This window comes from Pseudorasbora parva, chromosome 10, assembly GCF_024679245.1.
Source record: "Pseudorasbora parva isolate DD20220531a chromosome 10, ASM2467924v1, whole genome shotgun sequence".
Taxonomy (NCBI): domain Eukaryota; kingdom Metazoa; phylum Chordata; class Actinopteri; order Cypriniformes; family Gobionidae; genus Pseudorasbora; species Pseudorasbora parva.
Window position 1 is genome coordinate 21967533 of NC_090181.1, and position 14935 is coordinate 21982467.

General features: G+C 38.2%; 1 protein-coding gene across 1 annotated transcript; it reads right to left on the bottom strand.

Moving 5' to 3' along the window:
* Positions 1-18: 18 nt before the first annotated feature.
* Positions 19-14156, bottom strand: rlf (RLF zinc finger). Its single transcript, XM_067455520.1, has 8 exons — positions 13895-14156; positions 8644-8798; positions 8372-8453; positions 7498-7633; positions 7018-7220; positions 5915-6051; positions 5309-5450; positions 19-5219 (listed from the first exon to the last, which is right to left on the bottom strand). Exons 1-8 carry the CDS (start codon positions 14108-14110, stop codon positions 213-215), a joined length of 6078 nt encoding a protein of 2025 aa, XP_067311621.1. The 5' UTR covers positions 14111-14156; the 3' UTR covers positions 19-212.
* Between the last annotated feature and the right edge of the window lie 779 nt (positions 14157-14935).

The following is a 14935-nucleotide window of genomic DNA, read 5'->3' on the forward strand; positions in this document are numbered from 1 at the left end:
CACAAGTAACAGAATATGTATTTTCTAAATCTTTTGTTCCTTTTTATTTGACCTTATTTACAGATATAAACATTCACAACTTAACAAACAAGGTACCTAATTCTGGCAGCAAAGAACCAAAATTGTATCAATGATATAAAAAAATACTATGAAAGTCTCTCAAATAAAAAAGGTGGACAAGAGTTTTAACTGCCTTGTTGCCCAGCAGAAGCTTATACTTTAGTTTCAGAGGGTAAGAGATCGAGAATGGAGGCAAAGGACTTTGGCCTCTCTAGAACCACCACAGGCTTCAAGAACTGAAGCTGTTTTATAGCTTGGTCGCCACAACCCCCTAAAGCCCTCTCCAAAATCAAACGGAGATTCTGGATAGAGGTACACTCTCCTTTAGAGATCAAGTGCCTCAGAGGGGATGACCGAAACTTCCGGGTTCGAGAGATGGGGGCTCCTCTCTGAGTGTTTTCTTTGACCGAACAGTTCCGTCTGAAACAATCTCTGTGGCGAGGTGAATCAGGCTTGAGACAAGGATTGGTAACTCCTGTAGTCCACGGCTTTTCATATTTGATTTCCTCGTCCTTCTCTTTAATAAACTTCAAGAATGAGGACTCAAAGCCCATAGGTTTGTAAGTTGCAATGTCAAATGCACGTGGCACTAGACTGTGCACTACAGGATCCTTTGGGATTGGCGAAAGAGAGGATGGCGGTGGTGGTTCAGAGAGTTCATTCTTCCGTCTGAGGGGCTGCCGAGTTGGAGTTGGAACTGATATGGAAACAGTAGAAGGAATGTTAATAGTTTTACTGTCTTTAACAGAGGGTTCAAATGTACTTTCATCAACAGCGATTCTGAGGGTAGAGGGTGGAGAGAGGTCAAGCGGCGGAGGTCGAATAAGAGGAGGTGCTGTTAACTCTGAGTCTGACCTTTCTTTGTGACTTGGACTCTCCTCAGAAACAGGCTCTTCAGGGTGCCCGCTAGACTTTGGGGAGCCATGGAGCAAATCTTCAGCTGCAATAATCAAGCTTCTATCAGGCTGTGGCTCCCCTGAATTCTCAAGTACTTCATGTCCCTTTGATTCGTTTTTGATGGAATGGAGGCTCATTGGCAGTGACGGGCCACCTGGTGTCGCAGGCTCAGACTGATACTCCATCTTAAGAACGCCATTTGGAATCCTTGTTAAATCAGGTACAGCAGACACAGCAGATTTCTTTTGTATAATCTCTTCTAACTTTTCAGCAGTGTAACATAATTTGTCCTTATTGTCATTCAGCTGTGTACGTGTAAATTTGTGAACCGCAGTGTAATGTCGAGTTAAACTACTCATTCTTGTTACTACCGAGTCACAGTTCTGTACCATGCAAGGGAAGGCCACAGATAGGCAACGGTCTTGGCACATTTGCAAAGCCTCCTCATGTGTTCGGAAGACAATCAGTTCAAAACATTCGTTTTGTTTGATTTTTGGTGTCTTGGGTACTTTGTCCAGCACCTCCTCTGCATTTTCTTCAATAGACACAAAGTTCTCCTCAGACGGAGTGATTTCCTGATCCTTGAGGCTACATCTCAAAGGTTGCTTGAGAGGCAGCTTTTGGGAATCTTTCGATGACTGGGAAGAAGGTGAGATTATCAACTTTGTTTGGCATCCACTATTTGACTCATCTCTTTTAGGTGTACTCTTGAGACGCACGACAAGAGAATCAGATGGATCACAGTGCCTATAGAACACATGCTTTTTATAGCTCATTTTGAACTTGCTGTTCACAGAAGTAGAAGCTGGATTCAGGGGAGTCTGGTTCTGGTGAAACTGACTTGTGTGACGCAAGAGGCTGCTGTTGAGATGGTAGGACTCATTGCAGTTAGCATAGGTACACTTGAACCTTGGTATGGGCTCCTCTGATGAGGCCGTCTGTCTTTTTGGTATGTTCTTAGATTTGCAGGACACTTTTGATGTAATTTTCTTTCTGTTAAAGCTGTGCTCGTTACGGTAGTGTTTAGTAAGGCTAGACAAGTTGTTGAACTGCTTTTCACATCCTTTGTGTTCACATGGGAAGCACAACTGTGAGCGGTTATAGTGATGCACTAATTGAAGGTGGCCAACAAGGGCATTCTGATTACTGAAGGCAGCATTGCAGTTTTTGTGCACGCAATGAAAGGGTTTATTGTATTTAGTGAGAATGTGACTCAGATTCCCTTTTGCTACCAAGCGGCGGCTTCCCCTAACATCAACTGTTTCATGGTTTACATCAGCATCAGTTTCAGAAGGGACTTGCCTTTTCTCTTCAGCTTTAACCTGTCCATTTTTCCTATCTAGTTTTTTTTTCCACAACTGATAATCTTGTTTTTGGCATCTCTGTTGCCAAATGTGTGTGTTTTTTCTTTTGGTTTTAAGGTCATCAGTCTTCAAAGATTGTGACTTTTTCTTGTTCTTCATTTTAGATGACGACAACACCGGTGCTTTATCAACTAGCCTCCTTTTAAAAGAGCAGTTCATCTGTTCAACAACAGCTTTATTTATGTGATGCATCTGTATATAGTGGACTCTCAATTCTTTTTTGTCTCTGTAGCTCTTGGAGCAGAGATGGCACTTAAAAGGCTTAAACATTTGAGACTTAAACACCTCCATCTTTTTCACGTTTTCCTCAGAGTATCCATGAATCTTAATGTAGTGCTGCATTAAAGCACGGCTAGTAACACTCTGGTAGTGGCAACCCTTTGCTTCGCAGGTGTAAGGCTTGGTTGTGGCCTGCACAAGGAACTCGCTTTGTGGTTGATTGTCCTTCAAGACAGAATCTTCAGTGCTATCAGGTGTTTTGAGAGGCTCAAATGTTTGAGACTGAAACACCTCCATCTTTTTCACCTCTTCTTCAGAGTATCCATGAATCTTAATGTAGTGCTGCATTAAAGCACAACAGGTAACACTCTGGAAGTGGCAGCTTTTGGCTTCACAGGTGTAAGGCTTGGTTGAGGGCTCGCTTTGTGGTTGCTCCTGCTCTGAATCTTTAATGTGTTCATGTGTTTGTGGCAATTCTGACATGCTCTGAAGCCTCTTTGAATCACTACTCGCTACATGAGACCTCACCTCTTTTTTGTTGTTTGCTGATTTGACAGGTGACCTTGCATTCAAGGTAGGCGTACAAGTGCTCTGTGAATTACACGTAGCATATCTAGTGCTGGGAGATATAAGGCTTAGTTGACTCAATCCAAGCATGATTTCGGTTAATGCTGCACCAAGTTCCACGTTTGTAAGGGTTGCATTACAATCTAGGGACTCAGGAGTAGGAGAGATATCCTTTTTGTGATTGGATTCCTCCGTAGATGACTTTTTTGGAGTCATTTTCTTATCCTGGCCACTTTTATGCAATTCACTAGCTTCAGTCTTAGAATGCTTTGCTTGAATTTTCTTCTTGCATAATTGATCCTCTTCATTAAACTCACCTGGATGAGCAATTCTCAAGTGCTTCTGAAGTTCTCTTGCAGTAGTGAAAGTCTTTTCACACCTTTTTAAGCCACATATAAACTTTCTCCCATCAAAGCAGACAGCAACACACGTCACCGATACCTTAGATTCACTGTTTGCCAAGAGCAGTGATGATGAACTTGAACTACCCTTTTGGATACCATTTTCTACTTCTGCCTTTGAACCAATAGCCAAGTCACTTTCTACAACTGGGAGCAAGAGTTTCCTTTTCATTTTTTTCTGTGTCTCAAAATCTTTCTCTGTGAAAGTGATATCATGAGTGGCCAAGTGCTGTAGAAATTCCCTGCGAGAGTAAAAAAAATTCTTGCATCCTGGGCTGGTGCAAGTGTAAGCTGCATCACGAAAGTGCTGCGCCTCATGGTGGTAGAGCTGCCCAAGGTCACAATAAGAGAAACTGCAACCTTTCAACTCACAACCGTAGGACAAATGAAACCCATGACTATGCTTATGCGCAATAAGTTCATTGGTGGTGTCGAAACGGGCACCGCATCCTGTGACCACACACATATAAGGATGATCTCCATAATGGAGCCACCGGTGCTGGCGGTGGTGATAGGCAGTCATGAAGGTCTTCCGGCAGAAAGTGCACTTCTCGCGCCGGTCTTTCATCTCCAGATAATGTTTCAAATTGGGGTCTTCACCATCATGCTCATTTTTGATGTGTACACCCAAGTACTTAAAAAGTTTAAAATTTCTTGAGCAGTTAGTGGCTGGACACTGGTAAACATCACGATCCTGTAGCTTAAAGTATGTGTTGATGTAGTCAAATGTAATATAGTCATTTTCTACTTGCTTATCAGGCACACTGGCAGCTTGCTCTAATATATGTTCTAATACAACAGGGTCATGGGTGGACTGATAGTACATGGCAAGGGAAGGATCTAAAGGAATTTGACCAGGCTCTAGCTCATCCAAACTATCCTCCTTGAAATAATGTTGCAAGTCCACCTTCTTCTTCACTTTTTTCTTTTTCCAGTGACCCTTTGCAGGAATCTGAATGTGTTTTTTGGAGTGTGGCTCAAACTCCTTTTTACTTTTAAACTTTTGTCGACATACAGGGCATGTCCACACATCATTTTTCATGTGTTTTCTGGCATGGTGACATATTCGTGTCTCAACCACTTCTTTGTGGCATATCTGGCATAAAAATGTATCCTTCTGATGCTTGTCAGAACTCTTAGAGATGTCTTGTGAGTCTTTTTTCTTTGAGACTTTTTGTTCCTTTTCCGTTTCAGTTTTTTCTGCTGTATGTTCTTGCTCAGTGCTGCTAAATACATTAACCTTATATTCATTTTCTCCCTCTTTCCCAACCTCTTCATTCAAAACTGCTCCAAGATTACACAGCTCCTCAGGTGCTGCTTCATCCTCTACTTCTTCCTCGGGTTCCAGACCCAGTAACTGAATGCAGTAGCGCTTCAATGTCTTCCAGTCCCAAAATTCAGGGTCAAAGGGCCAATGTGCTTTCAGAGAAAGTAACAGCTCGCAACGCAGGGAATTTGGAATAATGGCATTCTCCTCATCATATTTTTGATCAGGGCGTGTGTAGAGCTCCTCAAGGACATCAAATGCTTCCTGTGCAGGACTTAAGAGGAATTCTGTAAGCTGACAGGCCCGTATCACCTCCAGATCATCAGGTAGGAGACAGACAACAGCTTTGCAGACCATTGTTTTTGCATCTACGTCATCTTGCCTTGGAAGCCGAAGAGCCTTCACACACAGTTCAATTGATACTGCTAGGCCAAGCTGCATTGTCTGAAAAATACAATAGACAAAAAGTCAGAAACAGCTTAGTGTACATTAAAGGGATATCAAATAAGTATATAGGAAACAGGTATATTCACCTCTGTCTGAATTACACGAATGAGGAAGAGAAGATGGTAGATAGTCCTGGCAATGGCTGCAAACTGGAGGCATCGTTCAATAAATGATTCAAGGGACACATCAATTCTTCTCTGCAGTTTGCTCCAAAGGAGGGTTAACTCCCTGACAGACACCACAGAAGAAGAAGGAAAAAAAATAAAAACTTAGAAGACATCTGAGCAAAACAAATACACAAATCCATGGCCTTCACACCACAAGTTTACCTGTACATGAGAATCGTATGCACCCTAGTGTTGCATGAAATACCAGTACTCTATTTGATATTTAAAAAAACACCTGTATCGTGAAATTTTGGTAATTGGTTAAAGAATGGTAATAGGTTTTTGCAGTGGTATAGGTTCAGTATTGGTACTGAGATATTTTAGTCAAGTATCATATTGAAGTCATTAGTATGGTTACGATAAAATTATGTACACGCTATGAAATAAAGACAATGAGCTTGTCTGACATAAACATTTCATTAATTTACACCTGTATAAGCATTATCTCCAGTAATCAGTTCACAAGTGAACAAAGCTAAATACACATACAAAGACAAGTGTGTTTTGGTTATAAAAGGTCCTCACCAGGAACAGTACAAGCTGTCTTGCTGTAGCTGCTGTGTAAAATATGTGGTGCACAGGATGAAGGCTGTGCTCTCATCCCCCTCAGAATCCATGTTGCAAATAATGTCCAGGACATCTTTTGCATCTATTCTAGAAATCTTATAGAAAGATGGAGAAATAGTAAAATAATTTTGTTAATTAAGAAACAGGTCATGAAGTTCCAACCATTATCAGAGACGATCATTAAAGGGTTGGTTCACCCAAAATTTAAAATGTTATTAATGACTTACCTTCATGCCGTTCCACACCCGTAAGACCTCCACTCATCTTCGGAACACAGTTTTTGATATTTTATATTAAGTCCAAGCTTTCTGTCCCTCCATTGAAAATGTGTACACGGTATACTGTCCATGTCCAGAAAGATAATAAAAACATCAAAGTAGTCCATGGTTTCATCAGTGGGTTAGTTCGAATTTTTTGAAGCATCGAAAATACATTTTGGTCCAAAAATAACAAAACCTATGACTTTATTCAGCATGGTCTTCTCTTCTGGGTCCTAATCCACAGTGAGCTATCGCTGCTGACGTTTTATCTTGTGCGCCCGTGTATTCAGGTTCAAATAAATATGGCTGAGCCAAAAAATGCAAGTCTTCCTCTGTGTCAAAATCCTTAGACATGTTTGTCAAGGTTGGTTTGTTTACAGCTTGCGTCTCCCTCAGACTATAAACGAAGCTCAGGTGCACCAGATAACACGTCAGCAGCGTCACTGCGGAGTCGTGAACGCAGATTAAAAACAGACCCGGAAGAGAAGACAATGCTGAATAAAGTCATAGTTGTGTTGTTTTTTGGAACAAATTGTTTTTTCTATTCTTCTAACTAACCCACTGATGTGACATGGACTAGTTTGATTATGTTTTTATTACCTTTCTGGTCCTTCTGGACAGTATACCGTACACACAATTTCAATGGAGGGACAGAAAGCTCTCGGACTAAATATAAAATATCTTAAACTGTGTTACAAAGATGAACGAGGTCTTACGGGTGTGGAACGACATGAGGGTGAGTCATTAATGACAATTTTAATTTTGGGGTGAACTAACCATTTAAGTAAATCTGTACTTTACCTCTAAAATAGCTTCCTCACTAGGCAGCATCTGGCACAGTTGGGTGACAAAGGTTTGGCGAAAAGTAGACTGATTAGGCAGGAGGCTGCAGTTAGCGCAGGCTTTGTTGAGGATCAGTGCTTTCTCTACCTCCCCTACTTTCTCCAAGTGTTTGATCCGCATTTCCATAAAACCTTCTCCCTCCAAAGCAAGATAGGCATTCACTGTTCCAGAGGAAGGCGATGATAAGTAAACAGCAGACTGTTTTAATTTAGATATCAACGTTGTTCTAAGCCAAGGTCTGACTATAGACATAACATACTTTATTAAAACTCCCTTAAACTAGTAAAACCTAGGTCAAATATTGTGTAATATGTCAGCCTGTCCACATTGCTGAATAAATAAAAAACAAAAGGTTCAATCAAAAAAAAGAAAAAAAAGACATGTCAAGTTAGTTTATATTTATCGTGGGCATTATGAACAATTAATGTTGTTACTCACCCTCATCTGGGTCTGTGGGCTGACCGGTAAGAAGTGAGACCAGGACAGAATTGTTCCAAGCTCCACCTTCACCTGTGATGTTTAGAAGGGCATGCAAATCTGTACTGCCATACTGCAACATTGCCTCATGGGCCGCCTGTAAAGAGTCAAACCACACATTAATAATATATATAATAAAAAAATATATATAAAGTCTATTGCATCTGCCTGCAACTAGTGTCCAGAAAACAGACACTGAATGTTAAATTCCACTGTATTTTTTTCTGTATTTGGGAAATTTTCTGTACAGGATGATTGTAAATACCCAATAGAGAATACGGGTCTCTTTTTCTGTTTATTACACCAAGAGTACAACCCTGTCTTATCTCACTGAACACAAGCCCTGGAAATTATGGTTTGACCTAGTACAACAAAACAAAAAATGAAGGAACAGTTATAGTCAAACCATAATTTGCAGGTTCCTTCAATATTTACTTTATTATTGCATTCAAATAAAAATGCAAATGCACCAAAACAAAGAATTTTTGTGATTTTGTACATCAAAAATTATTAATTTAAAGGCTTTACGTTGAATGCATCATGAAATATGTAAATACCGTACATAAATATGCTACGACCTACATGCATGTTGTTTATAGGTCAGTTATATGCAAATAGTCACTGCTATGTCTCTTTATCCACAATATGGTTTATATAGGACTGAAATTTATTAGGTTATTAAACTTTATAAGGTTCCCCTAATGTCTACGATAACAATTCTGTAAGGATTCAGAACATTTAATTTTGCCGCATCTGTAAATTTAACTTATCACAACTTATTTACACAACAAATTCATATCAGACTCAAACAATTGTTACCTCAAAACAATCTTACCTGAACTGAACCATGGAACTGCAGCCAGGCTTCCAAAGGTATTTCATTTTGAGGCACAGACAACAACAATTCAAGGCAACTCCTGCAGACGGTCACAACATTTGGACAAAATTATGTGAAACTGTACACTATTATTATGTTATTAACAAGCCAGCAGATGAAGGGACAACATTTAAATTATGTTTCTGATAGTTTGAAATATAAATGATGGATATTATTTAATTGTATACCATTATATATATATACATTAATATACTAAAAGTAGCACTTACAATGCAAGTCTTTTGAGCACAAGGGCAACATTGGGGGAGTCGCCTGTGAGATGTGGCCTGGCAGCAGCAAAACAGTTGATTGACAGACAGTAAACTTCCAATAGAGGCAATCCATGTTCCACTGAATTCCTGCTCCCAGCGTAATGCATTAGAGCCTTCAAGAATAACCAAAATAAACAAGATAAGAAAAATAAATCAAGCCATTTTAACACCTCATGCAAAAGTCAAGTCTAATTTACTGCTCTTCGGGAGTCCAACAGATATTAAAACACACTAAGCAATAAAAGTCTGTTAAAGTGTAACCTAAACATCCGTCTAAATTCATGCTGTATGAGCAATTTTTACCATTTCTACGCAGAGGTACACAAATATTTGGAATGAGTACTTTAAAAAAAAGTATTGCTAATACTTTTATTCCGCAAGGACACATTAAACTAATTAAATATTTGAAATCTCTGACATTTATATTCTTCAAAGACCCTGGAAAATGCAGTTTCCTCAAAAATATCAAGCAGCTCAAGGGTTTTCAACATTTATAATAAAACAAGTTTCTTCAAACCTTTCTTACTCATGGTGATTTTACTTAATTCAAAAAACTTATTTATATTTTTTCAGTCAACAAAAAATAAATTCTTACAGAGTGCAGAATCCACAAGTCATGATTCAAACAGACACTAAGAAGCATTATTTTATTTATTGGCGATTTACATTCATAGTCCAAATTGCCATCAACTGGGAAAAATTGATAATAAAAAAAGATGTATCTAAAAACAATTGTTGTAAAGTGAGATTTATCATATGTAGTTGTATTATAGAGGTACATTATAAATAAAATGTATCAGTGCAAAAGAAACAAATATTGAGATTAGAGAAATAATAAACATTGCTTTAAAAAAAATTATAAATAATTTTTGTATATATTGTGTGAAACCTGACACACCCAAAGGAACCTCATCAATAGAGCATGCAAGTGCTGAACAGCTGAATTAAACTAACCTTGAAACATACATAACCTGTTCCTAAGCTGGTTGTGTTCAGAGAAGTTGCTATGTCTGTTTTATTTCCTGAACGTGTCATCACAGGAATAAATTATATTTTAAATATATCCTTAAATTGAAAACAGTTATTTTGATTCAAAATAATATTTCACAATATTACAGTCTTACTGTATTTTTAACACATAAATGAAGCCTTGGAGAGCATAAGAGACTTCTTTCAAAAATATTACACGCCCAAGCTTTTAAATGGTAATGTGTATGCTCCTTGTTTAGTCATCATTTTCATAGAATCTCCACTATGTGTCATCATCATAAACAAATGTAGCCCACCCCAACATTTTGAATGGCAGAGTATTATGCTCAAGAAACAAGACAAGTGGATGAGGTAAATATCTGCACTTCTGCTGCAAAGTGCTGACAAGGGTCTTTTCTTTTGAGAGCTTGGCTCTAACATGTTAGCATACTGTCAACCGCAAACCAGGTGACAGGTCCACACAAGGGAGGATGTGAGGAGAAACCCCTGATACAACACTTCCACACCGCTCCATCTGTGCTGGGGCGCTCTGATTGGACCTTAGGGACGGAAGCAGAAGTAACTAGAGCACAGAGCAACTCTAGATAACCTCCTCGTTCCTGATATACACATTCAAACTCTCCTTTCACAAACATCAAGCCTCAAGGATAATAAATCCCAGTTGATATCTTATTATAGAAAGCAAGAAAGGAAATGTCATGCCATATTTAACCTCTACAACTGATTAGGAGAGTTTCCCTCTGGGTAACCACCAGGTATAGCCCTGTTCACCCCAGAGCAGCTGGGATGCCTTCTTCTGAGACCATCACTTGAGTGAAGAAAAACTCACAGTAGTTAGATAATTTTCTGCTAATGACAAAACAGCCTAAATAGTAAAAGCAGAGCAGAACATATATGACAGCATTGAAATAGCAATTTGCAGTTTTAAAAGACAAACTTATTGACCTAATTGGGTTCAAACTAACATAATTATCAACCAGCATTAAAACAACTATTTTCTAAAGATAATGTATTTTAACCACAAAACACAGGTATATTAGCAGTAGATAAAAACTTATGGCAAGTGGCACACTTGTTTCAACTTGTTTTCAACCAAAATGTGGATGTTCTGGTGAAAGACAGAACTCTTTCCTGCTTCACAAACATCTACCAATAGGCTATGCTCTCATTCAAATAGAAGAACCCACGAAGCACACATGAAAAGTCTGTTGAAAACCAGTTCATTAATAAAATGTTTAGCAAATTAACAAAGAATTCTTAAGGCAGACACTAGTATGTATCATGTGATATCTGTCAGGACCGAATCCTGTTGGACTGGTTGCCACAGCAACAGTGAAGCTGAGGAAGAGAGGCAGAGCTGATGCTTCAATTGTAGTCTGTTAAAATGGGGGCTTTAGGTTCCTAATGGGATACTGTTAATGTGTGTGTTATGGCCAGACTACAAGCAACAACAATGAAAGATTAGCATTATGATGTTCAAGGACATGTCACAATTTAAAAGTCTTTGCATGACCGACTTGCTGTCACTCACAAATAACAGTTTTAACATGTGCAATGCATAAATCATTTTAACATAGTTCAGAGGCCTGGATTTCTTTTTGGAAAATTTCATCTTAACTTTCCATGCATTTCACTCATCTAAATGTTTGCTCACTCATTGTATGCGTTTTACAATGGGGTAATTTTATTGCTCAAGAGTTTACACAACACAAGAGAGCTTGACTTGACTGACTGAAAAAGTAGCATAGCACAAAAAACAGTAGGATAAAGATACAAATGAAATAAAGAGGAATAAAAAGGTTTTGCTAGATCTACCACTAGAATTTGGGTATCGAATTACAGCAGAAACTAAAGTAATAAAATGTAAAGTAATCCAGGAGCACACTCATATAATTTTCAGAAAAATTATCACTTTATAAGATGAACAGAGTGAATTTAGTATTTAGCTTTAATTCATATTTAAACATTGATTAGTGAACATAAACAGAGGCTGTAAAGAACCTGCTTGATTGACATGTAAGAACAAACCTTTTGCGGAAACGCAAACGTGCCGCATAACAGACGAGAATAAACCTCATTGGTTCTCACTCATCAAGCTAACTTTCTTGAGCTTCTATTTATGTGTCAGTAAACTTCAAAATTCAATCTGTTCATCATATAAAGTAATCATGTCTCTCCAGAAAGTTTTTGGACTTTCTGAAGTGTCAAAGCGTCAGTTGTGTAGCTGGACTGCCTTAAAAAGCTTTAAAACAATGGCTACTATTCTAATCAGGGCTGATGTTACATACACTAATTGCGATCAATCTCTTTTGTAGGACTAACAAGATTAAAGGTGCAGTAAGCGATTTCTAGGAAACAGTGTTGAAAATTTAAATCAACACCTAAAACTATTTAACTAGATAGTGTTTGTGTGTGAGAGTTGAAAAGAAATTGTGTTTGCACACAGCCCTTGCTGTTTAAGCTGGAAGATAAAAGTGTATCGCACCAAACACCACAACTCTCTTTTAGCCAATCTCTTGTAGAGAAGAGAAAGTGAGCAAGTGGGACATTTGAAGAGTGTAAATACAGATAGCAGAGATATTACAACAGAGGAAAAGGTCAGAGGAATATAATTGGAAAAAAGGGTTAAGATCAGGGAAGAGCTGAGGCCCGCATTAATAGTGAATACGGTAAAAAGCAGGAAAGCCTGAAAAAGGAAACCAAGGTCACTTTATTTCTGCTCGATATGTGAGTAACATTGGTTTTGTTAAGTTTAACAGAACCAAAATACACTGTTGTAAAGTTGAATCACAGCTGATTCATCCATGCTTGCTAGAGCTGCCTGATACGCCAGCTGTTAAGTCATTACACATGTTGCATAGCATATTTGTTATTTTCAGGGCAGAGGAATGGAGGCAGGGGTGTGTTTGCTTGAGTGTTGATAATGATTTTTAATATCAACAAGAATCTCTCTCTCTCTCTCTCTCTCTCTCTCTCTCTCTCTCTCTCTCTCTCTCTCTATATATATATATATACACACACACACACACACATCAAAATATAGTTGAATTATTTGCCTATTTCAAGCTGTGAAAAACAGTACCAAACATAATCAACACATTACAATAATATTCAAGTGGACTAGTTCCACAAAACAATATGGCATGACATTTTACTGTTTTTTAATCTCTTAATTTAATAAGTAATTTTTATTCACTGAGAATGAGAATTATATTGTTTGTTTGATGTTAATTAATTTAATGCAAATCCATGTGTGAGATGACAATAAAATAAATGATAAATATATTTGAATTGAATTAACATTTAAACATTACCTTGTTATAACAGTACTTAAGAATATATAATATTGACAAGTGTAACTGTGACTATAATACATTCAGTTATATTAATTTAACTATATAACACACACTGAATACCGCCTAATCAAAATAACCCTGGAGCAAGAGCTTCTCATGTTATTTCAGAGAGTGAGTTGCTGGGCTGCTTTACCCTCAAAGTTACCTCCGTTTTTGAAACCGAAAGTTGAGGTTATCTGCTTGCTTACTCACATAATCTGCTATCTGGAATACCATAAAATGGATCTCAGTGTGAATGCAACGAGAACTGGTTCTATTACAACTGGTCTGAATTGGGATTCAAGAAATCAAACGCTCCCTAGATTGATTAGAAATGACACGTGACAGAGGACATCAAAGTTAGAGACGAGAACATGCACAAGATAAACACAACCGAGCCCCACCCCACTAACGTGCTGTGCCCCCAGTACAAGATATACCTGTTCAAACAAAACATGCAAATGCCGTTTCAGCAGGCCCTTAAAACCAAATCACTATTATACACGATATTACAGAGCACAGACCCGCAATCTTCAACACAAACTTATATCCGCATATACGGGGGTCAGGGGAAGCAGTGGAACACGCTATGCATAGCATTAGCGAACTAACGCAACCAAATACAACGTATCATTATAAAATGCCAACTTAAAGCTTTCATCGTATCTTATTTTGCTTGTCATTGGGCGTGCATGCCACCACAATTAGCTTGCAATAGTTTTGCGTTTACACGGCTTTCTAAGCGGCCCACGCGTTAAGATCACATCCACGCATGGTCGGTTGCAGCCACAACTTGCATCTGGTTAGCTAACGCGAGCCGCCACAGCTCTGAAATGTTGCATATAAACAATTCGCATGCATGCAGCGTTTTCGGCAGCGCGTACCTGGCAGAAGTTATTGCAATACTCCGTGGACGATTCTTCAGAAACGTCTTGCTGCCGAAGTTCGGCTTCGAGGTGCTGAAGGGTGGCTTGCAGACTCTCCATAGCGAAAAATGTGTCCTCATCGAGCAGCAGGCTGTGTCGGCCGCTCCAGTCGAGCTCCGCTTCTGCGTTCTCATCCGCCATGTTCACTGGCAGCCACAGCGCGTACGCACACATGCAGTCATGTGATGGTAGGGCCTCCTGCTCCAGGTGGGACTGAAGAGAGTGCAACACACTCTCACACAGCACGTTGACCGCCCTATATTTTATTTGTAACCAATACATGTGGATTTATACAGATATATTTATCTTTTTATATTTACTTAACGACATAGCCTACATGTAGGCTAGTAGGGCATGGAATGGAATGGAAAATGGTCATCAAAATAAAAAAGCTCATTTTATTTCATTTTAGTAATACACACGTTTAAAAAAAACAACGTTTAGTAAACAACATTACCTAGAATTCATGGGACTGAATTATGGTTTGTTATTATTTATTATATCCGCATTATATATATATATATACATATATATATATATATATATATATATATATATATATATATATATATATATATATATATATATATATATATATATATATATATATATATATGTGTGTGTGTGTGTGTGTGTGTGTGTGTGTGTGTGTGTGTGTATATATATGTCCTTCTTACAGATGTGGGTTACAGGGTTTAAACTTTTCAGCAGTTACATTTTTGCATATCAGGGTTACATAAAATTAAGGACAATGATTTTTTAAAAATTAAAACAATTTTAAGGGAGTGGTACGGGCTTGCGTCTAGATTTCTAGGCTAACGGGCATGTATTTAAACTAGCTAATAGCTATGGTAAGTTTATCTCTAATAAAATATAACAATATCTAATCGCACCCTAATCGTGGAATGTGCTTTGAGTTCAGCTGTGATTTCCAGCTACTTCATATATATATATATATATATATATATATATATATATATATATATATATATATATATA

What these genes read in the sequence shown, in the direction of transcription:
- rlf (XM_067455520.1), bottom strand. Translation starts at nt 14,110, where the DNA reads ATGTGTGCGTACGCGCTGTGGCTGCCAGTGAACATGGCGGATGAGAAC. An exon ending in GCCCACAGACCCAGATGAGG is followed by an intron (nt 7,221 to 7,497) that starts GTGAGTAACAAC and finishes CCTCTGGAACAG; the next exon opens with TGAATGCCTATCTTGCTTTG. An exon ending in TTCGTGTAATTCAGACAGAG is followed by an intron (nt 5,220 to 5,308) that starts GTGAATATACCT and finishes TGTATTTTTCAG; the next exon opens with ACAATGCAGCTTGGCCTAGC.